The 26122-nt window shown below is 37.3% G+C and overlaps 1 protein-coding gene across 7 annotated transcripts in view; it reads right to left on the bottom strand.

The window, feature by feature from the left end:
* DNAH12 (dynein axonemal heavy chain 12) overlaps nt 1–25781 on the bottom strand; it is a 210157-nt gene extending 184376 nt beyond the window's left edge. For 4 of the 7 annotated variants that reach the window (XR_008297110.1, XM_053219193.1, XM_053219195.1 and 1 more), the window contains exons 1-8: nt 9729–9935; nt 8807–8879; nt 7634–7792; nt 7234–7429; nt 3504–3692; nt 2563–2719; nt 1832–1923; nt 761–939 (exon numbers count right to left, since the gene is read on the bottom strand). Coding sequence is in view for 6 of the 7 variants with exons in the window: in XM_053219193.1 (XP_053075168.1) it covers nt 761–939; nt 1832–1923; nt 2563–2719; nt 3504–3692; nt 7234–7429; nt 7634–7792; nt 8807–8879; nt 9729–9903 (1220 nt within the window). In the remaining variant the exon portion in view is untranslated. Of the gene's footprint in view, nt 1–760; nt 940–1831; nt 1924–2562; nt 2720–3503; nt 3693–7233; nt 7430–7633; nt 7793–8806; nt 8880–9728; nt 9936–13101; nt 13129–13300; nt 13383–22989; nt 23169–23877 lie in introns of those variants that run through there. The other 3 variants (XM_053219194.1, XM_053219192.1, XM_053219197.1) reach the window with 2 other exon arrangements.
* Nucleotides 25782–26122: the final 341 nt, after the last annotated feature.

The following is a 26122-nucleotide window of genomic DNA, read 5'->3' as shown; positions in this document are numbered from 1 at the left end:
TCTGCAAAGTAGGTATTGCTGTCTCTATTTTACAGATGATAAAAATAAGTTAGGTAAGACCACAATATTGGGGTCAGGAACAATCCAAGATCTTCCCAATATCATTGAAAGTTTATAGTCTTTCTGTTTTCATGCAGCCTGTATCCAAACACTAGTTTATTTCAGTTTCTTAAAAAAAAAAAAATCCTGTGTTTCCTCAAAACAATTCTCAAACCATATCAAACAAACAAAAACCAGACCAATGGGACTACAAGGGAAAGTCCTTAGGAGGCAGCTGTGAAGAAAAAATTGTAAGAACTTATATTTTAATCTTTTAAAAAATTTTTTTTAAATTGGGGCACCTGGATGGCTCAGTCGGTTGGGCATCCGACTTCGGCTCAGGTCATGGTTTCACAGTTCATGGATTTGAGCCCTGCATCGGGCTCTGTGCTGACAGCTCTGAGCCTGGAGTCTGTTTTGGATTCTGTGTCTCCTTCTCTCTCTCTGCCCCTCCCCCGCTAGCACTCTGTCTGGGTCTGTCCCAAAAATAAACAAACATTTAAAAATTTGTTTTTAATTTTTTTAAGTTTATTTACTTACTTATTTTTTAGTAATCTCTACACCCAGTGTGGGTCTCAAACTCACAACCCCAAGATCAAGAGTCACATGCTCTTCTGAATAAGCCATCCAGGCACCCCCTAATCTTTTAAACAAGAGTTATTATTAGCAAAATATTTCTTTTAACCCTATAATTCCAAGTTTAGCAATTAATTCTACTTACCTTTCATTTTCTTTTCTATGTTTTGAAGCTATGTCATTTAATAATATGTTTGCAAAGGCTTTTGCTTTGTTTGTTAGACCCGTCTTCAAATCTTCACAATCCAAACGCACCATAGGGAAATGAACCCACTGAGGCAAAAGCATTATTTCTGAGGTGAGACTGAGAAATCTTCCTATAAACTTAAAAAAATAAAAAAGGATTTAAAAATCAGATCCAAGTATATTACTTGCACAGCTAGAAACCTTCAAAACAAAGTACAAATTGTTGAGCAAAGATACCCTAAAATTTTTCCCACATGGCTCCCACTTACATTTCCAACTTCATCTTCTAAATTTGCCGTGTACTACATTCCTATGTTACCTATTCTTCACCTATCTTGGTCATGCTACAGTTCCTCTGTACCTATAAACATCTCCTTCAAAGCCTGGCTCACTTTTCACTTCTTCAAGAAACTGTCACCAATATTCCGAAGCAGATGCAACCACTCCCTCTTCTGTGCTTCCACAACACCTTGTTCACATCTCCATTCCAGCACCTATCTGTACATATCATGGTTGTTATTCCTATGTCTGACTTCCAGGCCAAATATAAGCTCCTGAGGATAACGTGCGTGTATTATTTATCTTAACATCACCAAAACCTTGCTAGGTGTCTGAATGTGATGAAGAGATTTTTGTTGAAGCAATGAATGAGTTAATGAATGACTAAAGAAATTATGGGGTGAGGAGAGCCTGGGTGGCTCAGTTGGTTGAGCATCGGACTCCTGATTTTGGCTCACGTCATGATCCCAGGGTCGCAGGATTGAGCCCCATGTGAAGCTCAGCACTGAGCATAGAGCCTGCTTAAGAATCTCTCTCTCTCCCTCTGCGCCTCTCCCCCACTTTCTCTCTCTCTCTAAAATAAAATAAAATAATAAATTATGAAATGAACCTATGAATTTACTATAATGATGTTCTGAATGAGAGATTCTATTAACTTCAATTGAAGCATTTACTTTACAGGGAAAAAAATTCACCCTAATTTTAAAACAGAAATTCAAAGGCACTCATGAAAAACAGAATTACCACTTACTTCTGTGTATTCATCAAAAGTATGATCTTCTGCTTGGAAAGTCTCTATCAGCTCAACCGCAGACCCATCAAGAAGCCAATTATATTTTTCAACTGAAAATTAATAACCTAATTTAAATCTCAACAATAAGACCCATTCAAAAAGATAAAGTGTTTTGTTGATATGGTCAGGGAAATGAGTAGACTATTCAATTAAATATTATTAATAGAGAATTAACATACATTAATAAAATAGACCTAACAAGCAAACCAGGTTAAACATGACATTTTAAAATAAAGATAATAGTGTATGCTAATGATCTTACAATAATATAGAGGTACTGTTAAGCCAGTTAATAGAAAGTTTTGATTAACAGAATGTCAAGTAACAATCCTGACCCCATACATACTTGAGGAGACTATAAAACTGAGCTGCAGTCTCTTCCAAACTATTCTTCGAAATTATCTTGATTTAACTCTTGATTTAGCTTTCTCCTTATTCCAACATCTCTTCTCTCTATCTTTTTGCTTCATCACCCTGTTCCAGTTAACATTCACCCATTAGACTTGACAACAGAATTCAACTTTCTTAGGTTGGGTTGGATCTGTGATTCTGCCAAAAGCCATGCCTATGCTCACTTCTGGTTCTTCCTGCTCTTTCATGACAGCCCAAGACAACCAAATATCTGACCAATTTCTAGTAAAAATAAAAATGGTATTATTTTACGATAAAATAATATATGTCATATATACCATATGTCTCATAATGTTTTCTTGCACCTTCTAAGTTATGATGTACTGCTGCCTTCAGTGTAGTAACAGCCCATTGTGACACATGTTCAGGAAGTTCTGTGTCCAGATTTACAGCTGGTGAAGTTCCTGAGAGCCAAGAGGGAACTGTTTGGACATTCTAACAAAAATTAAAATGACAATTTATGAAACCAATATCTGTGCAATTGGGCTATACATAGAGCTTATACTATATTTTTAAACATTATTATCATATTTCAACAGTCCAAAAAAAGATAACTTGATGAAAAATAATGATTTAGAGTTGTATATTTTTAATCTAATATAAAAACTTGCGTTAGTTTTTATCATTCAACAAGTATTTATTGAATAACTATATCTAAGTGATTATATTAGAATGTACAAAAAACAAACATGATGTGGATCTTGTCCTTAGGAAGCTCACAACTACACAGGGAGAATCAAACGTGCACAAAAATACCAATTCACAGCTACAATAAAAGTTCTAAGAAGGAAAAACATCATTTCCATCCAGGAAATGTTACCAAAGAGAAAGCACTTTCTAACTTGAAATAACTTGGAGGATGGAAATAAAACAGAGTTATAACATTTTATGTACACGTCCACTTTATAGAGTTTCAACTCAGTTTAAATTTTTGAAAGAGGGGGCACCTGGGCGTCTCAGTTGGTGAAGTGTCCAACTTCGGCTCAGGTCATGATCTCGCGGTTCATGAGTTTGAGCCCCACATCGGGGTCGCTGTTGTCAGCCTGTCAGTGCAGAGCCTGCTTTGGATCCTATGGCGCCCTCTCTCTACCCCTCCCTCACTTGCACTCTCCCCCCAAATAAATAAATATTAAAAAATAATAATAAAATTAAAATAAAATAATAAAATACTGAAAGAGGCCCATATAAAGAAACCCAATGGATAAGGAAGACGAAATACCTGCAGAGCTTCAGTTATTCGCTCTACCAAACCCAAAACAACATCTTCCAAATCTTGAAAGGTAGGATAAAATTCCATTTTATCATCATCAAATGTCAGTTCCATCTTAAATATTGGCAGCCCACATTGATCTTCTTGGTCAAAGAGCTTCACAAATCCTTCTACAGTTCTCTTTAAGAAATCCTTTAGCTGCATGATGTCGTAAATTAGCATTACTTTAGAAAGTACAAATTCAACCTTTAACCTTTTAACCTTTTGTTCAAAATCAGTGAGATATTACCTACAATTAATTCATTCTATCAATTCATTTAGTCCTCAAAATTATCTTCATTCAGCACAGTATGTTCTTACTAAGTGTAGTCTAAAACAATAAGTAGAATGATATATGCAAACTTTGATTTTTTTTTTATAGACTAGCAACAATCCTAAAATGGCAACTCAGAATCTTCCACATTCTTCAGTAATTCTTTCCATGGTACAGAAAACATTCCAGAAAAACTAAACAAAGTGAAGATTAAGGGGAGGAGAGGCCCGACACCTGAGAATGAGGGTGCCATGGGGTGACATGCACGTGAGGTGAGGGACAGTTAGTATGCTAAAGCAAGCTGCTAAGGTTGATAGTTAAATATTCAAGAATTTTGTGAGCCAGTTACTAAACCCTTGGATGCTTGAAAATTACACTGTGGGAATATTTCCACCAGGAAATTGGCAAACACTACAAATTAGGGCTTCTCCCCAGCCTGGAGAGTTGGATTTCCAGCAAATCACCAGGTGAGGGTGAAGCCACTGGACATTAGAAACATGCACAATAAGGGGAACCTGGGTGGCACCGGACTTCAGAACAGGTCATGATCTCACAGCTCATGAGTTCAAGCCCTGTGTTGGGCTCTGTGCTGACAGCTTTGAGCCTGGAGCCTGCTTCAGATTCTGTGTCTCCCTCCCTCTCTGCCCCTCTACTGTTTGCTCTCTCTCTCTCTCTCTCTTAAAAATAAATAAACATTAAAAATTTTTTTAAAATGTGCACAATAAGTTACCAAACTATGAATAATGCATTCTTATGTAGAATCAACTATTTGAAATTTAGCCAAGGGGACAAATATAATGATCTTCAAAATGTTCCTCATCTCTATTTCTTATCAAATAATCATAGTCCTCTTAAGAGGATAAAGATAGAAAGTACATCATGTATATTAATTACAGAGTTATATACTAGATATTAAATGTGTCCTTTTAAGGATGTGTTGCAGGGCACCTGGATGGCTCAGTCAGTTAAGCATCTGACTCTTGATTTTGGCTCAGGTCATGGTCATGATCTCATGGTTCTGGGATGGAGCCTTTTTTTTTTGTTTTAATGTTTATTTATTTTTGAGACAGAGAGAGACAGAGCATGAATGGGGGAGGGGCAGAGAGAGAGGGAGACACAGAATCGGAAACAGGCTCCAGGCTCTGAGCCATCAGCCCAGAGCCCGATGCTGGGCTCGAACTCACGGACCGCGAGATTGTGACCTGAGCTGAAGTCGGTCGATTAACCAACTGAGCCACCCAGGCGCCCCTGGGATGGAGCCTTAAATCGGGCTCTGCTCTGAGTGTGGAGCCTGCTTGGGATTCTCTCTCTGCCCCTCTCTCACTGGTGTGCTCTCTCTCTCAAAATAAATAAAAATTTCTTTTAAATAGTATACATTGCAAAATTCATGGAATCTTTGGGGATATTTTACAAAAGGGAAAGGTTTTATTCAGAACTGTTTTTGTAGAACTGTATTTCTATAATAGTAAAAATTTGAGGAGAGAATTAATATTCTCTTTAAAGATGATCAATTCAAGGGGCACCTGGGTGGCTCAGTCAGTTAAGCGTCTGACTCTTGATATCAGCTCAGATCATGATCTTGCAGTGGTGAGATCAACCCCCAAATCAGGCTCTGTGCTGACAGCATGGAACCTGCTTAGGATTCTCTCTCCCCCTCTCTCTGCCCCAGCCCCGCTCACACACACACACACACACACACACACACACACACTCTCTCTCTCTCTCTCTCTCTCTCTCTCTCTTTCTCTCAAAATAAATAAATAAATAAATACTGTAAAAAAGATGATCAATTCAATTTCAAACCAAGATTTTACTAAGAAAAACATGAGAATCAATCAACTTGAAATTTCATATGTTCAAAAAAATGTTTACTGGGATAGTCCTTTTTGTTAATATTCTCCAATAAAGCTATAGATAATTAGTTGATAGCCTTTAAGCATGAGCCCAGTTATCACTCATAATACTGACACATACTTCTAGAATTTCCTTTCATTTTAGATTGCTTCAGATCTTGCTTCAGAAATGAAGCATTTTTATGCTAAACGTATTTAAATAAAATTATGATAAAAATGTTTTTCTTATTTCAAAATAACTACCTAGCACTATGTCTGAATAGAATTTTATTTAAAATAATAAACTAAAGAGCACCTGGGTGGCTCAGTTGGTTAAGCATCTGACTTCCCCTTAAGTCATGATCTCACAATTCGTGAGTTTGAGCCCCATGCCGGGCTCTACACTGACAGCTCAGAGCCTGGAGTCTGCTTGATTCTCTGTCTCCCTTTCTCTCTCTGCCCCTTCCCCGCTTATGTGCTCTCTTTCCCTCAAAAATGAAATAAATACTTAAAAAAATAATAAAATAAAACATCAGTTTTAAATTTAGCACCCAAAAAATGAATAATCCAATTAAGAAATGGGCAGAAGACATAAATAGACATTTTTCCAAAGTAGATACACAGATGGCTAACAGCCACATGAAAAGACGCTCAACATCACTCATCATCAGGGAAACACAAATCAAAACCACGATGAGATGCCAACTCCCACCTGTCAGAATGGCTAAAATCAAAAACACAGGAAACAACAGGTGTTGGGGAGGATGTGGAGAAAGGGGAACTTTCTTGCATTGTTGATGGCAATATAAACTGGAGCAGCCACTCTAGAAAACAGTATGGAGGTTCCTCAAAAAGTTAACAATAAAATAAATAAATAAAAATTTGTTTAAAAAGTTAAAAATAGAACTACCCTACAATTAGGCAATCACACTACTAGGTATTTACCCAAAGAATACAAAATTACTAATTCCAAATGTTACATGCACCCCAAAGTTTATAGCACCATTATGTACAATAGCCAAATTATGGAAGCAGCCCAAGTGTCCACAGATAGATGAATGGATAAAGAAGATATGGTATATAGACATGATAGATGAATGGATAAAGAAGATATGGTATATAGACATGCAATGGAATATTATTCAGCCATAAAAAAGAGAATGAATCTTGCCATTTGCAATGACATGGATGGAGCAAGAGAGTATTATGCTAAGTGAAGTAAGTCAGAGAAAGACAGATACCATATGACTTCACTCATATGTGGAATTTAAGAAACAAAACAAATGAGTAAAGGGGGAAAAAATATAGAGACAGAGAGGCAAACCAAAAAACAGTCTCTTAACTATAGAGAAATGATGGTTAGCAGAGGGGATGTGGGTGGGGGATGGGTGAAATAGGTGATGGGGATTAAGGAATGTACTTGTGATGAGCACCGGGTGTTATATGGAAGTGTTGAATCACTATACTATACACCTGAAACTAAATATTACATTGTATGTTAACCAACTAGAATTTAAATAAAAACTTAAAATATAATAAAATAATAAACTAATTATAATAGTATTATCATTTAAGATATATAAAATATATTTACCTGATTTGACATAAGTGTAGAAACACAGTTATAAAATGCATCCCATTTTTCAGGTCTGATGCCTTCTAGAGCCTCCTTCTTTGTGAAAAGATTTATGACCTTTGGATACCATGTGTTCATTATCTTCTCTTCTGCCTTTCTAGCTTGTATTGACAGATCATTTTTTAGTGATTCACAATCAATTGGCCCTTTAGCTCTATTTATGAGAAGTATAAAAATGATTTAAAGCAAATGATAAATATTGGTCCTAATACATAATTGTTGAAAAAAGTAAGAAAATTTTAATCTAAAGAAAAGTTCTCAAGATTCATCAGTTTAAAATGTCTACAGTCAAAATATAAAGATTCAAGCATGAGATATTCAAATCTTAAATGTTAGTTAATAAATATGAGATTTTTACCTAATTCCTGTTAAATCTAGCAAAATCGTATTGGAAAATGTCGTATAACCAAGGTCCAGTAATATTTTCATAGTTGGATGAACAATGTGCAAATTAGCTAATATTTGACTTCTTGTCTGCACATAGCTAGAATGCCAAGGCTTAGAATAATCCAGTCCTCTGGAAAAGCAAAACACCATATCAAGCAGAATTCAAACAATATACTCTAACTTTTAGGAAATAATAGTTATGACATGGAATTAATATTAAAGCGAGAAGAAGACTGGGAAATGTGGTCAGCGATCAAAGCTTTATGCATGTAATAAAAAGGCATCAAGATCTTGAAAGTGTATTATCGGCACACCTGGGTGGCTCAGTAGGTTAGGCGCCCAACTCTTGATTTCAGCTTAGGTCATTATCTCACCATTCGTGGGATTGAGCCCCGAGTCAGGTTCTCTGCTGACCACAGGGAGCCTGCTTGGAATTCTCTCTCCCTCTCTCCCTGCCCCTCCCCTGCTCACATGCGGCTTGCGCTCTCTCTCTCTCTCTCTCAAAATAAATAAATAAACATTAAAAAGACAGAGAGAGAGTGAGAGAGAAAGTGCATTATCTTCAGAGAGGAGAGACTGATGGGCCAGGTACCCTGCTAACTTCCACTGTGCTCTGGCTCAGTTACCCTGGGTATGGATAAACAAACTCAGGACTGGGAAGAGAGGAAGAAATCTGTCTGGTATACACCAGAGGTTACTTAAGGCCAAGTTGACCTATACATGCTTAAAGATTCCCCTGATTGTGTAAGCAACAAATAGACAAGTTCAGAGCAAGGATACACCGCAGTAGTGCTACTCTTCAGATGTATTCAAAATAGCTTCACAATTCTAGACTTAATGTTAGATCAGCTTATTTTCAACCTGTTATCAAAACCTAGATGCAGGGGCATCTGGGTGGTGCAGTCGGTTGAGCATCCGACTTCAGCTCAGGTCATGATCTCACAGTCCGTGAGTTCAAGCCCTGAGTCAGGGTCTGTGCTGACAGCTCACAGCCTGGAGCCTGCTTTGGATTCTGTGTCTCCCTCTCTCTCTGCCCCTCCCCTGCTCATGCTCTGTCTCTCTCTGTCTCAAAAATAAATAAAAACATTAAAAAAAAATTTTTTTTAACCTAGATGCAATACTGTTTTTAAAATAATTTACTCACACAGGGGATTCAGGTAAAGGGCCTCCTTCATCTTCAAGCCATTTAACCGGAGGTTTCACGAGAACACTCCTCACTAAAACACACACATGTATTAATATTTCTTGAAAACTCTCACAAGTCTTACTCAAACTTTCTAACTTTTCTTATTGGATAATATAGCTTATTGAGCATTAAAGTGAGTATGAGAAAAAAAATCATTTATTTGAAAAAAAATCAAGTTGTTGGTACTATTTAGGTGTTACTTTAGGGGTGAATTCAGATACAGTAAAGCTTTAAGTTTCAGCTTTTTGCATTCTATCTACTCAAAGGCCACTTAAGAGAATTTATTCCAGGGGTTCCTGGGTGGCTTGGTCAGTTGAGCATCGGACTCTTGATTTTGGCTGAGGTCATGTCCTCATGGTTCTTGAGATCGAGCTATGCATCGGTCTCTGTGCTGACAGCATGGAGTTGCTTGGGATTCTCCCTCTCTCTCTCTCTCTCTCTCTCTTTCTGCCCCTCCCCTGCTTGCGCTCTCTCTCTCTCTCTCTCTTTCTCTCACAAAATAAATAAACATTAAAAAAAACTTATGCCAATAAAAATTTCCAATATTAAATCCCTAATAAATTTCTCTAAATACACTAATACTTTTTTTTTTTTTTTTTTACAATCCGGTAAACAGTGTAACTACAACCATAAAGACAAAGAGAAAAATGAAAAAGCCCTTAGCTAATAAGCACAGGAAAAAAAATTATACAAAGTTCCCTTAAATTAAAAAGATTTTGACTAGATTATAAGCTCAAAATAAAAGCTTTAAATAAAAATAGTATGTAAGAAATACATACAGCTAAATATATAAATTATTCATTATTCATATTTCTACTTTTGATTGAAGGGGTGGGAAACAAAAGTAAAAGAAGCTTGGCATTTGTGAAATGCTACTTACCCAGATATCTCTTCATGCTTTTTTCAAAGTCACTTGACACCTCATTTATGAGACTTTCAACAAGTTTTTCTCTTTCTTTCCCTTCCTTTAAAGACTCAGGTATCAGCATTAACATGTGATCCAGCCATTCCTGCTGAATAGGCACCATAGGACTACTTTCTACACATTGCTTCATATAAATATAGTTGAACTGAGAATGTAATAAGAAAAAACTAAATGTTCTAAATGGTATATCAGTGTAACTCCGGTGCTCTGTCTTTTCAAGACAACATTTTTTTGGAATAGAAGTATTCTGAAAAATAACATGTTTTCAGAATAAAAACACTCGGAAGTATGAGCTGCAAAGAAACCATTTTTTCAAGTACTCAGTATATATTTATTAAATGAATAAGAATTGGAAATTGGGAGTAAGGCCTGGGCTAGGGAAGCTGGGCATGCCCACGTTATCCACTCAAACATCGAAATATTTGGCATTAATCCATTAAACAGTCAAAAATTAGTAAATATGCACCCAGCACAAAGGTACAAAGTCACAATTGATAAAATAGCCAAAAATGACAGGAAATAGTAGCAATAAATTATGCGTAGGTATTATTAAATATTTTAGAATATTAATCAAGTTGATTAATTTAAAGTATTATCAGGGTGTTTCCCCACCCACCCCAAATCTGCATTTTACACTTGAGAAAACTAATCTTGTCATTAACTCTTCACTCAAACCAGGGTTGGAGTTTAAGGTTTTCTGTACTAAAATACATATAAATGTTGGGGTTCCTGGGTGGCTCAGTTGGTTAAGCATCCTACTTCAGCTCAGGGCATGATCCCATAGTTCGTGAGTTCGAGCCCTGCATCGGGCTCTGTGCTGATAGCTCAGAGCCTGATGCCTGCTACAGATTCTGTGTCTCCCTCTCTTTCTCTCTCTGCCCCTCCTCTGCTCATGCTCTCTCTCTCTATGTCAAAAATGAATAAATGTTAAAAAAAATACATATAAATGCAGATTCATCAGAATCTTAAATATACAATAGAAATCAATTAGGTTATCTTTAATATTTAAGAGTGTACTATGAATTTAATATGCCAAATTTGTTGGGACTCTCTGAATAGGAATACAGTATTGTGGGTTTAATTTTTTTAACGTTTATTTATTTTTGAGAGAGACAGACAGACAGAGTGTGAGTGGGGGAGAGGCAGAGAGAGAGAGAGACAGACAGACAGACAGACAGACAGAATCCAAAGCAGCCTCCAGCTGACAGCTCAGAGCCCAATGCGGGGCTTGAAACTGTGAGCCCTGAAATCATGACCTGAGCCAAAGTGGGATGCTCAACCGACTGAGCCACACAGGCACCCAAGGAATACAGTATTGTAAAACAAAAAATAGGGGCGCCTGGGTGGCTCAGTCAGTTAAGCATTCAACTCTTGATTTCAGCTCAGGCCATGATCTCATGGTTCATGAGATAGAGCCCAGAATTGGGCTCTGCACTGACAGCTTGGTGCCTGCTTGGGATTCTCTCTCTCCCTTTCTCTCTCTGCCCCTCCCCTGCTTGTACTCCCTCTCTTTCTCTCAAAATAAATAAATAAACATTTAAAAAACAAGGTTTTCACTGGATAATAGTTTTTAATTTTGATGAAATACAATTTATTGGGGTTTTTTTCTATTATGGGTTATGCTTTTTGTGTCAGTCTGAAGACTCTGCTTAGCTCCAGGTTTGCTTCTAAATTTAAATAATCTCTACACCCAATGTGGGGCTTAAACTCACAACCCTGAGATCAAGAGTTGCATGACAGCAGCAAGCCTGATGTGGGGCTTGAACTCACGAACCAAACCATGAGATCATGACCTGAGCCAAAGTCTGACGCTTAACCAACTGAGCCACAAAGGTGCCCCTAAAAGTGTTTAGTTTTATGTTTTACATTTAAATCTATGATCTAATTTTAGTAATTTTTGTACAAGGTGTGACATTTAGGCTGAGGTTTGAGGGGTTTTTTTTGTTGTTGTTTATTTGTTTTATTTTTTTATGGATGTCCAATTGCTCCACCCCATTTGTTGAAAACACTATCCTTCTTCTGTTGAATTAATTTTTGCACTTTGTCAAAAATTAGCTGGCTGTACTCATATAGGTCTACTTCCAGGCCATTTATTCCACGGATCCATGTGTCCAATTATTTAAAAGTAAAAGCATTTTTGAAAAGTCAGTGAGAAGTCTAGTGAAAGCAGTATTGAAAAAAATGTCCCTTGGATTTGGCAATTCATGGTCACTGATGACATTAATGATGAAGAGGTGGAGTTCCTACATGCCAGATGACCAAGAGCAGTGGGTTCAGGAATGAAAGACTGTGTCATGCCCAGCTGCCTGTTTTAGATTGTAAGACACTAGAAGGCAAGAACTCTGGACAAAGAGTGAGGATGCTAAGTGCATACACACAGGTACATTCTGCAATTCACCCAACCTCATGTTAAATATTTATGAATGCTTTGTATCAGTTCTTGTATCTATTAAAGAGGCAAATACAGAGCCAAAGTCTCCAGAAAATTTGGGAGGGAGAAAATGAAGGAAGAAGACCATAGAGAAAGAAAGAAAGAAAGAAAGAAAGAAAGAAAGAAAGAAAGAAAGAAAGAAAGAAAGAAAGAAAGAAAAGGAAATTTAGAAGAGAGAAAAGAAAAGAAAAGAAAAGAAAAGAAAAGAAAAGAAAAGAAAAGAAAAAAGAAAAGAAAAGAAAAGAAAAGAAAAAACTTAGAGTAGATAAAATTAGGTTCTCCCAAAGATCCTCAATACAGGGAGGTATCCTGAGCCCTTCATCCCCAACAGGAACTTGAAGAGACTTGGAAAGCCTGTACTCCCATCTGGGAACATGCTGCATGAATTTCTCTTTTGTGTAGACAGCTGCATAAGTTTCCATATCCTTTGCTGTTAAATACATTTTACATGTTATCATCTTCCACCAATTATACCACAGGCCCATGTTGTCACCCATGCAGTCAGTGCCATTTTTTAAAATCCAGCACCTACCATGTGTCTAGCACCCTCTGGATTCTCAATAAGTAATCATCATTATATCAATATCAGAACAATGAAAAGGGAAATGCATTTCCTTTATAACAGCAATTTTTCAATTTTTTCCCACTTTTTGAAATAGGAACTAAAACATTTACAACTAATTCTCAAATAACAAATGGCAACAAAAATATAATTCTTAAATCCCATATTTGTCATCCATGACATGTTTGTTCCTTTACAGAAAATTAAAATCTCAGTTTCTAAATATTTTTTCTCTTCTAGAATGGGTCTTATTAGCAGGTGGTCTTAGAAGGAGCTACTTTGTAATAATTTCTTTGAACATTTTCAAAAAGAGAAATATAAAAAATTGAACTCACTCCTTTCTTTTTAATTTCACTGGTCATCTGTCAAAAGCAAACAAATAAGACATAATTAAATCAAGGAGAAAAAATTCTAAGTTATTTAAATGTACGTATTATTCTCTTAAAAATACTAGTTCTGTTGAGATTGACTTAAAGTAAATAAGAATTAAAATTGTATAAGGACAAACTTTTTAAAGAGAAAACATAAACTTACAGTTAGAGGATAATCTGGCTCTGGTGTTGGCAGTGTTCTTTTATCCAGTGTTCTGTCTAAACTTCTTTTGGCTCCATCAATTCTGAAATTTATAGTTAAAAAATGTCTGACTCCAACATGATACCCTACATGGAAAACCCAAAAGACTTCCCCAAAAGGCTGCTAGAACTGATACATGAATTAAGCAAAGGTGCAGTGTACAAAATCAATGTACAGAAATCGGTTGCATTTCTATACGCCAATAATGAAGCAACAGAAAGAGAAATCAAGAAATTAATCCCATTTACAATTGCACCAAGAACCATAAAATATGCAGGAATAAACCTAACCAAAGATAGAAAAGATCTGTATGCTGAAAACTATAGAAAACTTATGAAGGAAATTGAAGAAGACACAAAGAAATGGAAAAACATTCCATGCTCATGGATTGGAAGAATAAATACTGTTAAAATGTCAATACTACCCAAAGCTATCTACACATCCAATGCAATCCCAATCAAAATTGCACCGACGTTGTCCTCAAAGCTAGAACAAACAATCCTAAAATTTGTATGGAACCACGAAAGACCCCATATAGCCAAAGTAATATTGAAAAAGAAAACCATAGCGGGAGGCATCACAATCCCAGACTTTGGCCTCTACTACAAAGCTGTAATCATCAAGACAGTATGATATTGGCACAAAAACAGACACATAGACCAATGGAACAGAATAGAGAACCCAGAAGTGGACCCACAAAAGTATGGCCAACTAATCTTTGACAAAGCAGAAAAGACTATCCAATGGAAAAAAGACTGTTTCTTTAGCAAATGGTGTTGGGAGAACTGGACAGCAACATGCAGAAGGATGACACTAGACCACTTTCTTACACCATACACAAAAATAAACTCAAAATGGATGAACTACCTAAATGTGAGACAGGAAACCATCATAACCCTAGAGGAGAAAGCAGGCAACAACCTCTTTGACCTCAGCCACAGCAACTTCTTGCTCAACACATCTACAAAGGCAAGGGAATTAAAAGCAAAAACGAACTATTGGGACCTCATCAAGATAACAACTTCTGCAATGCAAAGGAAATGATCAACAACAAAACTAAAAGGCAACTGATGCAATGGGAAAAGATATTTACAAATGACATATCGGATAAAGGCTTAGTATTCAAAATCTATAGAGAACTTACCAAACTCAACACCTGAAAAACAAATAATCCAGTAAATAAATGGGCAAAAGACATGAATAGATACTTTTCCAAAGAAGACATCCAGATGTCCAACAGACACATGAAAAGATGCTCAACATCACTCATCATCAGGGAAATACAAATCAAAACTGCACTGAGGTACCACCTCACACCAGTCAGAGTAGCTAAAATTAACAACTCAGGAAACAACAGATGCTGGCGAGGATGTGGAGAAATGGGAACCCTCTTGCACCATTGGTGGGAATGCAAACTGGTGTAGCTGCTCCAGAAAACAGTGTGGAGGTTCCTCAAAAAATTAAAAATAGAACTACCCTACGACCCAGCAATAATAACACTACTAGGAATTTATCCAGAGGATACAGGAGTGCTGATTCATAGGGGCACATGTACCCCAATGTTTACAGCAGCGCTTTCAACAATAGCCAAATTATGGAAAAAGCCTAAATGTCCATCAACTGATGAATGGATAAAGAAGATGTGGTTTATATATATATACAATGGAATACTACTTGGCAACGAGAAAGAATGAAATCATGCCATTTGCATCAATGTGGATGGAACTGGAAGGTATTATTCTAAATGAAATAAGTGAGTCAGAGGAAGACAGATATCATATGTTTTCATTCATATGTGGATCTTGAGAAACTTAACAGAAGACCATGGGGGGAAGGGAAGGGAAAAAATAGTTACAAACAGAGAGAGAGGGAAACAAACCCTAAGAAACTCTTAAATACAGAGAACAAACTGAGGGTTGATGCGGGTGTGGGGGAGAGGAGACAATGAGTGATGGGCATCGAGGAGGGTACTTGTTGGGATGAGCACTGGGTGTTGTATGTAACACGGGAATCTACCCCAAAAACCAAGAGCACACTGTACATACTGTATGTTAGCCAACTTGACAATAAATTATATTAAAAAAATAAATGCAATTGCTTATATAGAACCCTTCAATAAATTCATGGCATCTGTTGGTGCTATTACTAAAAAAAATAATAATAATAAAATCATTAGCTATTAAAAAATGTCTGACTCTCTTGAAGATAACATTAGAATATATTAAAACATTACAGTTTAAGAGTGTCTGGCTGGCTCAGTCGATAGAGCATGTCACTCATGACCTTGGGGCCATTATTTGAACTGCAATAGGGGGTAGAGTTTACTTCAATAATAATAATAATGATAATAATAATAAGCATTACAATTTGAACATCTTTTCAATTATACTTAAAGAAGAGATATTCAATGGGGGGCGGGGGAGAGGGGAAAATGGTTGATGGGCATTGAGGGGGGCACTTGTTGGGATGAGCACTGGGTGTTATATGTAAGCGATGAGTCACGGGAATCTACTTCCGAAACCAAGAGCACGCTGTATACACTGTATGTTAGCTAACTTGACAATAAATTATATTTTTAAAAAAACAAGAGATATTCAAGAGTTCTTTATCTTACTGAATTTTTCTCTCTCTCCCTCCCTCTCTCTCTCTCTCTCTCTCTCTCTCTCTCTCTCTGTTTTTTTGAGAGAGAGAGCATGGGGGAGGGGAAGAGGGAGAGGGAGAGGGAGAGAGAAAATCTCAAGCAGGCTCCACACCCAGGGAGAGACAATCCCACAACCTTGGTATCATAACCTGAGCTAAAATCAAGAGTCAGTTGCTCAATCTACTGAGTCACCCAGGTGCCTCTGAATTTTCTATAAGAAACAAATCCTTAGTTTTCAAATTATTCATGTATACTGTAAAAGAATGAGACTAAAATTAAAAATGAAATTTTTTTTCAATAAAAACTTATGGACAAATTTTAAGTTAATCCTCATGTCTAGTGGGCCGTCATGTGTATTGTGCCTATTCAAATGGCGCTCTGTCAGAGAAGCCTTATCTTACCCCTTATATTAGGTAGCACTTCCTTCACTATCCAATCCTTTCATCCTCACCTTGCTTCATAGAACTTACCACTATTTGACATATTACATGCTGTAGATTGTTTTACTCATTGCCTTGTCTCTAAATGTCCAGAATAGTATTTGGCACACAGTAAGTACTCAATAAACAATTTGAATGTTGGAATTTATCATCTATAAAATATAATTTCCTCTTTAAATAAAGTTATATCATCATCTAATCCATCTGTCACCAAATATTTATTCAATGCTTATATTATGCAAGACACTCTACTAGGTTTTATTAAAGTATAACACCAATAGGAGCACCTGACTGGTGAGCTAGTGATCAGATGCTGGTTGAGCATCTGACTCTTGGTTTTGGCTCAGGTCATGATTTCCCAGTTCTTAAATTGAATTCAAACCCCATGACTGGCTCTATGCTGACAGCACGGAGCCTGCTTAGGATTTTCTCTCTCCCTCTCTCTCTGCCCCTCTCCTGCTCAAGTGCCCTTGTGCTCTCTCTCTCTCTCTCAAAATAAAGACATCTTTTAAAAATATATATAACAACAACAAATCTCAAGGAATTTATAAACTGAAATGGTGAGGAGATAAAAACAGGTACCACATGAAAGGCATGGGACTCTGATGGTTCAGAGGAGGGGACAAGTTCACTTCTACCTGGAGGTATCTGTAAAGGCTACATGAACAAGTTAGCATTTACAATGAGCTTTAAATAAAAGAAAGGATTTCAGGTAGAGATGTAGTTTTCCTGGGTAGATGGATCTGAAACACAAGACTCTCCTGAGAAACAGGAAGGCAAGGGAATGATCAAAGGAAAAAACAGGGAGTAGTGGAAAGTTGTCTAATATGCTCAGAGGTTATGGGATCAGATGAAGATAAGTTTGGAGAAATGGACTGGAATATCCAATTAAGGGGCTCAAATAGCAGGTTTTTTTATTCAATAGACAATGGGAGTTGCTGAGAGTTTTTGAGCATGGAAACATTTTTAGGAAGATAAATCTACTAGTTTGTAAAGGTTAATACACTGGAGAAGGTGGCCAAAGCAGAGAATACAAGGAAAAGAAAAGCGACCGAGAAAGAAGATTGGAGGATGCCAAGCATGACAGGAATGAGAAAAAAATCACGATTGAAGGAGGCAAAGATGTGGTCAGAGAGGCAGGTGGAGAACCAGAATGAATTTCAAGGAAAAGATGGCCACCAGAACCATAAACATAGATTGGTAAGCTCCAGAGAGACAAGGACCATGTCTGTTTTGTTCATTGCTCTATGCACAACACTTAGATAACATCCATCAAAGTCAATAAATATCTGTGGAATGATCAGAATAGTGGATTTGGAAAAAACCTTGTATATCTAATTCAGTACCTTATTTGATACATGAATACTCTCAAAAACATCAAGTTGTACCCTGAGATGAGTGAGGGAGATGGCTTTCATCACTTTCTGAGGTAGCCCAATTTATTGTCAGCTAGTTTATTTTTTTTTTAATTTTTTCTTTTTTTGAACGTTTATTTATTTTTGGGACAGAGAGAGACAGAGCATGAACAGAGCATGGGCAGAGAGAGCATGGGCAGAGAGAGAGGGAGACACAGAATCGGAAACAGGCTCCAGGCTCCGAGCCATCAGCCCAGAGCCTGACGCGGGGCTCGAACTCACGGACCGCGAGATCGTGACCTGGCTGAAGTCGGACGCTTAACCGACTGCACCACCCAGGCGCCCCTCAGCTAGTTTATTTTTAAATTGAGTTGTATCCTTGTAACTTTTATTCTCCAGAGCTATACACAAAGAGTCATATTTTTTTTTCTGTTGCCCTTCAAAACTTGATGGTACTCGTCCAGTTCTTTCAACTATTACTACCAATAAAAGTTACCACTTACTGTGAGCTTATTATGTTCTAGGCATTAGCTTAAGATCTGTAAGTACATGGATCTCCTTTAACTCTCATTAAATTCTAAGAGAAAAGCACTATTCTTATCTCCATCTTACAGATAGGAAGATGATGACAAGTAGTTATTTAACTTGCCAAATTCATGCATGGCTAATAAGCTGCAGAGACAGGGTATGAACCCAAGCCTGTGTGATGCCAGTCTATACTCCATTAAGCAAATCAGCCTCCTTTAAAGATGGGATAGTTTCAAAATTCCTCTCTCTTCTATGGCTGTTATGGTTTATCAACATCCCTCTTAAAGCGTGACCCCAGAACTACAGATGTTGTTTGATCAGTGCAGAGTGAAAATTTTCTACCATTCTAGAATTCTACATTTATTAAAGCAGCATAAGACTGAATTTTCTTTTTTTTTTTTCTTTTTTTTTTTTTAAGGTAGGCTCTATGCCCAATGTGGAACTTGAACTCTTGACTGCAAGATCAAGAGTCCCATGCTCTACCGACTTACCCAGCCAGGAACCCCTGAATTGGTTTTTTTGAGTAGCTTCATTTCCATGTTGAATCTTACTGAATCTGACTAAACTAAAATTCCAAAGGCGTTTTCACATGAAATAGAAAATGTGGCTGGAATAACTTCATTCCTCTTTTCTTTATTACTCATCAAGGTGCCAGCCAGACTTCCTTTCATCCATCATTATTTCCCTGAATAGCCTAGCTCTCAGCGATCCATACTTTCAAGGAATTTGCCTTATACTTTGGTATGCTAGCTGGCACTCGCTGACTTGCACTCTAATTAACCCAGCAAATATATGCCTGACCTCCTTGAGCTCATTATATAAGAAAAGCCATCCTTTAAGATAGCAACAGTTTCCTGGGGTGTGTTTTCTCCTACTGGCTATACATACAAAGAGTTGAGAAGAATATACAAGTGAGCCTTTTCATTCCCTGCCTGTTTTTGCTTTGTATGTTGACAATCACAAACAAATAAATAAACAAAAATTGGATAATTTCAAAAGACTGTGTGAGAGATGCAGTGAAGGAGTACAGCGCAGTGAAGGAGAGAAAGGCTGGTCTAAATCAAGATGCAGATAGTGACCAAGGAAGAAGTAACTCATTCCTGGGACTCTGGAAAGCTATAAAATGATTTTGTCTCAGCTAAGTGTTCCCAGACACTGGCCACAGGAGGGGCCCAGTTCTGCCCAAGATAACTTACATCCTGTCTCAGTCCTGGAACTCTATCAACAGACTTCACCCCATCTTCGACCCAGGGAAATCTCATCTCTATATCCTAATAGGTAGAGGCAGAAAGAGATGAAGAAACAAAATCCACAGTTTTCCAGGAAAAAAAAAGTGTTTCTGGTATAAAAAACTTTAATTGCAAATGAATTTTCCCTAAATAAACAATGGCAATTCTAATCTCAGTATTAATAAAGCACTATGCTTAAGGCAATTTTGAGACACTATTTTTTTTGATTAAGCACCCAAATGAGAGAGGTACTACTTATATGTCTATACAAAGCATAGAGTTACGTTCCTCTTTTAAAAATTCATTTATTCAGGGTGCCTGGGTGGCTCAGTTGGTGGAGCAGTTGAGTGTCTGACTCTTGATTTCAGCTCAGGTCATGATCCCAGGGTGGTAGGATCCAGCCCTGTGCATCAGGCTCTGCACTGAGTGTGGAGCCCACTTAAGATTTTCTCTCTCTCTCTCTTTCCTTCTGCCCCTCTCCCCCACTCATGCTCTCTCTCTCTCAAATAAAAATACATATTTTTATATGTATTTTTTAAAAATTCATTTATTCACTCATTCAGTTCACCAACAATAACATGCCAGACACTGTGCTTTTTTGTTGAGATCTCTGCCCTTTTTTGAAATTTGTATTTATTTATAATTTACATCCAAGTTAATTAGCATATAGTGCAATAATGGTTTTTTTAATTTATTTTTTAAAAAAATTTTTTTTAACATTTATTTATTTTTGAGACAGAGAGAGACAGAGCATGAACGGGGGAGGGTCAGAGAGAGAGGGAGACACAGAATCCGAAACAGGCTCCAGGCTCTGAGCCGTCAGCACAGAGCCTGATGCGGGGCTCGAACTCACAGACTGTGAGATCATGACCTGAGCTGAAGTCGGACGCTTAACCGACTGAGCCAGCCAGGCACCCCAACTTTATTTCTTTTTAATTTACTTCCAAGAGAGATCTCTGCCCTTGGACATGTGAAAGTAGAAGAGAGGAGCGACTAAGAAACAACAATACATTGTGTACTTGAGGAAGTCATACTTCCTCAATCTATTTGCTGATTGACCCTTCTGCACTGAAGATTTAAATATAATTCCTTCTTTTTAATTTTTATTTAATTTTTAGTTAGTTAACATACAGTGCAATATTAGTTTCAGGCATAGAATTTAGTGATCCATTACTTACATACAACACCCAGTGCTCATCCCAACAAGTGCCCTCCTTAGTGCCCATCACCCATCTAACCCATCCCCCCACCCACCTCCCTCCATCAACCCTCAGTTTGTTCTCTGTTGTTAAGAGTCTCTTGAGATTTGTCTCCCTCACTCCTCCTTTTTTTCTCCCTTCTCATATATGTTCATCTGTTTTGTTTCTTAAATTCCACATATGAGTGAAATCATATGGTATGTCTTTCTCTGATTGGCTTATTTCTCTTAGCATAATACATTCTAGCTCCATCCTAGAAGCTTAGTTCTGGGCCTTCTCCTCTCTGTTTGCTCTCTCTAGGTGATTTGAACTATTCCCCTAGCTTTAACAATTATCTACATTCTGTTGGTTCCCAAATTTGTATCTTTAGCCTAGATCTTTACTCTTGTATATCCATCTGCCTACTTAACATATTTCCCCTTAGATGTCACATAAGCTCCTCAACTTCAAAAACTACCTCCCCAATCTCCTGGACCTCTGATTCTTTACAGATATAAACACTAAAATCCACCTTGTTACCAAAGTCAATCCAATAGCAAGTTCTACTGATTCTGGATCCAAACATATCCCCTGCAAATTTAGTTCTCTCCTCCTGCCCTGTTTCCAGCCTTATCAAACCACTGTAAGCTCTCATCTCTGCTACTACAAAAGCATCCCACCTGGTCTCCTTGTTTCCTACTACTCTCGCTTTCTCCCTTTCCCTACTTCAGTCTATTCTTAATAGCCAGAGTGAATTTCATATCATGTCCCAATTTAAAACATTTCAATGGCTTCCATTGTACTTAAAGTGGAATCTGAATTCATTATCATGGCTTACAAAACCTTTCACAATCTGCCCCCACCTTTCTCTCCACCTTTACCCAGTATCACTCTTCCCCAGGCCCCTGATAATCTAGTGACCCTGGCCTTTGTCAGTTCCCAGGACATGCGAAAGCATTCATATACCAGGACTTTCAATGCTTGCTATCTCCTTTGCTAGAGTGCTGTTCTCATGTTTATTTAAATGAAAAACTTCCTATTCTTAAGAGCGCCTGGGTGACTCAGTCAGTTAAGCGGCTGAGTTCGGCTCAGGTCATGATCTTGCATGATTTGTGAGTTCGAGCCCTGTATCAGGCTCTGTGCTGACAGCTCAGAGCCTGGAGCCTGCTTCAGATTCTGTGTCTCCCTCTCTCTCTGCCCCTCCCCTGCTCACACTCTGAGTCTCTCTGTCTCTCAATAATAAATAAATGTTAAAAAAAATTTTTTTAACCAAAAAACAAAAAACTTCCTATTCTTTAGATTTCTACTTAAATATCATCTCCACAGAACTTTCCTGTGATGTTCCTAGAACACCTTCCCTCTCTATCTCACAATCTCATATCTTCACAGTGCTCAACATCACTTAAAAGGTTAACATACTCTTTTTGTTTGTTTGTTTGTTTTTAAATGTTTACTATGTCTCCTCCCACTAAAATATAAGCATCTTAAAGACCCCCTTCTGTTGTATTCTCTATGGTCTCCCTAGTAACAAGCACAATGTCTGTGTAACAGTTGGTAGTTAATATCTACTAAATAAATTGATGTAAAAGAAATACCTAATAAAAATTAAAGCTGTACAAAGGGGATTAGGAAACAGCTTTCCAGAGGAGATGATCCATAAAGTAAGCCTTGAAGAACCAGTATAAATATTCAGGCAGACAAATATTTTCCAGTGAAGGAAATTGCAGGGAGCAATTATGAAATTTATTTTTTCACTAAACTGTGAAAAATATAATATACTCCTGGAACTGCAAGTAGTTCAACATAACAATGGAAGACGATGAAAGGTTTTGGAGTAAGAACAATATGTAACTCCTAAGGCACCTTGTTCTTTATTCTCTAAGTGAACTAAAACATTGAGTAGACCTACGTTTATAAACTAGAGAGGATAAGAATAGTACCTATTTTATAGGGTAGTTGTGAGAAATACAGGTGAAGTGATAAAAAAACAATGCTTAGAATAAGCAGTAATTAGCACAATCACTATATTAACTATAATACAGTGACATATATATGTATAACATATATATTAGATACATAGATATAGTCGCTATATATAGTGACATATAAGATATATACATATAGTGATATATAACATTAACTTTGTGATTACTTTTTAAATTGTTTCCCTAACTGAACATTTGCCCCTTAACAACCTACATAAAGTTTTTTTTATGAGAATATGAACACTAATTATTTCACTTGAATTCCAAAGAATTATTTACCAATATGCTACTTACACTAACTGATTAATTGTCTTCTGCTGCTCCTTATATCTTCTGTAATTCAGCAGTTTACTTTGTGCTGGTGTATCAACACCTATGTTTTCAGGGGGGCGCACAATAGGAGGCAACTTCAAGTTCAGAGCTTCCTTTTCTGCTGCAATGACAGCTTTGTTTCCATCCGACATTTTGGTCTCCTAAAGATTAAAATACTTTATACTCTGAGGAGAAAAGGCCTATAAAGCAGTTATTGTAAATGTTAGCCTCGATATACTCATAGCATATCTTAGATATCAATTCCAAAAATTCCAGACCTTTTGAGATCTTCCTCCCAAGTTTGGTGTTAGTTTAAAGAATGACAGTTGAGGTAACTGGGAGGGATTCCTGTTACAGCTCCACATCCCACTTGCTACGAAGAAATGAATCCAGTCACTTCCCAGTTAGGGTTTCAGTTTCCCCCAGGATGAAATTGAGGAACTGGATTAGACACTCTCTAAATACCCCTTCAGTTCTAAAATCCTGGGTTCAAATTGTTCTCTAAAATGCAAACCACCACCACCACCAACACCACTACCAAAAAATCCAGTTGTTCAGGTATAATCCCTCTCCCAAAGAAGCTGATGCTTGACATCATTAAGATTTTTAAACATCAATATTCTATCTTAGTCTTGCTCCTTCCAAGGAAGTGATACGGTGGCCAAGCAACAACAGGCATACTTAACGCACAAGAAATCTAAAATGTCATGTAAATATTGAACAATTAACTGTGATACCAGCTGTTTTTGCCGTCAACGCCCACAGAATGTGCAGATTCCTGCCTTGAAAAAGAGTATTTCTGTCGGCACCCAGTTAGAGACCTTCGGCTCTGGGAGAAGAGGGAAGAGAAAAGCTGAGGACAAGAAGTACCTATCTGATTGCTTTTCACCACTTCCCAGCTGCGCAGACGAGAGGCAAACGGTTCAGTTACTTAGTTTCTTCTCTGGTGAAAGGAAGAGGAAAAACAAAGTGTGAAACCTCTGGGAATCCCACCGCTCGAGAAGAGCTGGGCCGTCGCTTGTAGCGTACAAACAAAGTTGTCGCCATGGAAACTGTCGCGGTTGCGGCTGGAGAGACTGCGTAGAGGTTGCCTGGAGAGGGCACATGCTCAGCTGCAACAGACTAGGATCACCTGTCACAATAATTCATTACTCAGTTCGTTACTAATTAATCACGAATGGAGGGTGAGTGAATGAGATTTTTTTACCTAACTGCCTTCCCTTGGAACGGGTCCAGGGAATCAGGATCTTCAAGTTGTGGAAACCTGCAAGACTGGAAATTTGGATGTGTTGGAAAATAGGATTATGTACACACTCGCTCTCACAGGAGGATCAAGTCTTCTAGCAGTGACTTCACTGTAAATAATCAGCAATATGGGTTAGTTTGTTTCTATATTTGATATTTGTTTCTACAGCACTTTTCTTTCAGGAAATCCTTCATAAAAAAGGTTACAGTGTGCCAATTTTGCGTGTATGCTTGGAGATAGAAAGGTGAAACTTTGCTATTTGAGGCTGCACAATGGATACTCCATCTAAATGATAAGAGCCTACACAAACATCATGTGCATAAATAAAATTGGGGGGTAAGTCCTGGTGGTATATTGATGGCATATTCATTCAACAAATATTTGAGCATCTTTTATGTGCTAGTAATGTAAAGAATTGTTTTTAGAGTACAGCCTAACTTGTATGTCTGGCACACAGCAGGTCATCTGAAAACATTCAGGTGAGTGAATGAACAGGTTAAATATCCTTGTAGCTTGTAATAGGAAACTGTCTTCCTGTAGAAAACAAAATACTTATATAAATATGTGATTTTTTTTTTGACATTTGCTTAAGCTAAACTAAAGCTGTGGACTTAAGAGAAGATAGCAGTCTTTTGTATTATACCCACATCTTCTCCCAGTTATTCAATCAAACACTATTCTAGTGCTGCAATAAAGAGATTTTGCAAGTACAATTCAAATCCCTAATAAATTGATGTTAAACTAGAGAGAGTATCTGTGTGGGTCTGACTTAATCAGTGGAAATCCTTACAAAGAGAAGGTTTAGGCATGCACTGAGTCAGACTCTAACAAGCAGTTAGGTTTATAATTGCTCTCTCCTGTCTGGATGTTTCCTTCCTGACAGCCTGCCCTATAGATGTTGGACTTGCTTAACCAGTCCCCACAATTGCATAAGCTAATTCCTTGTAATAAATCCATATATACACATATACATACATATGGATGTATATAAGGGATATATAACATCTGGTTCCACTTCCCTCATTAAACCCTAATACAATGCGTATCTTTTTTTAAGCAGCTTTATGGAGGTATAATTTATACACTGTAAAACTTACCATTTTAAAGTATATAATTCAATGCTATTTCCTAGTTGTAAACATTTAATTTTTAAAAAATATTTTATGTTTTAAGTAATCTCTACACCCAATGTGGGGCTTGAACTTACAACCTTTAGATCAAGAGTCGCATGCTCTACTGACTGAGCTAGCCTGATGCCCCCAACAATGATTTTTTTTTAGCAAATGTAGAGAGTTGTACAACCATTACCAAGATTCAGAGCAAAAACATTTCCATCATTGCACAAAGTTCCCTTGGGCTCATATGCAGTCAATCCCCACTCCCACATCCAGCCCAGGCAACCACTGATTTGCTTTTGGCCTCTACAGATTTACAATTTCTGAAATTTTCATATAAGTGCAATAAAAAGTTATATAGTCTTTTGTGTCTGGCTTCTTCCACTTAATGATAATATGTTTGAGATTCATCCAAGTGTAGTATGTAACAAAAGTTCATTTTCATTGCTAAATAGTCCTCCATTATATATATATATATATATATATATATATATATATATATATATATATATGTCATATTTGGTTTATCCATTCACCAGTTGATGGATATTTGGATTGATTCCAGTTTGGAGCTATTATGAATAACCATGACATTCATGTATGGGTGTGTGGATGAACATACATTTTCACTTCTCATCAGTAGAAACCTAGAGTGGAATTACTGTGTTGAATGGTAAGGCTATGTTTAACCTTTTAAGAAACTGTCAAACTGTTTTCCAAAGTGGCTAAAAGATTTTATATTCCTACCAGCAAT

Source organism: Acinonyx jubatus, chromosome A2, assembly GCF_027475565.1.
Source record: "Acinonyx jubatus isolate Ajub_Pintada_27869175 chromosome A2, VMU_Ajub_asm_v1.0, whole genome shotgun sequence".
Taxonomy (NCBI): domain Eukaryota; kingdom Metazoa; phylum Chordata; class Mammalia; order Carnivora; family Felidae; genus Acinonyx; species Acinonyx jubatus.
Note: the sequence above shows the minus strand (reverse complement) of the source record. Positions and strands in the feature narration are given on the sequence as shown.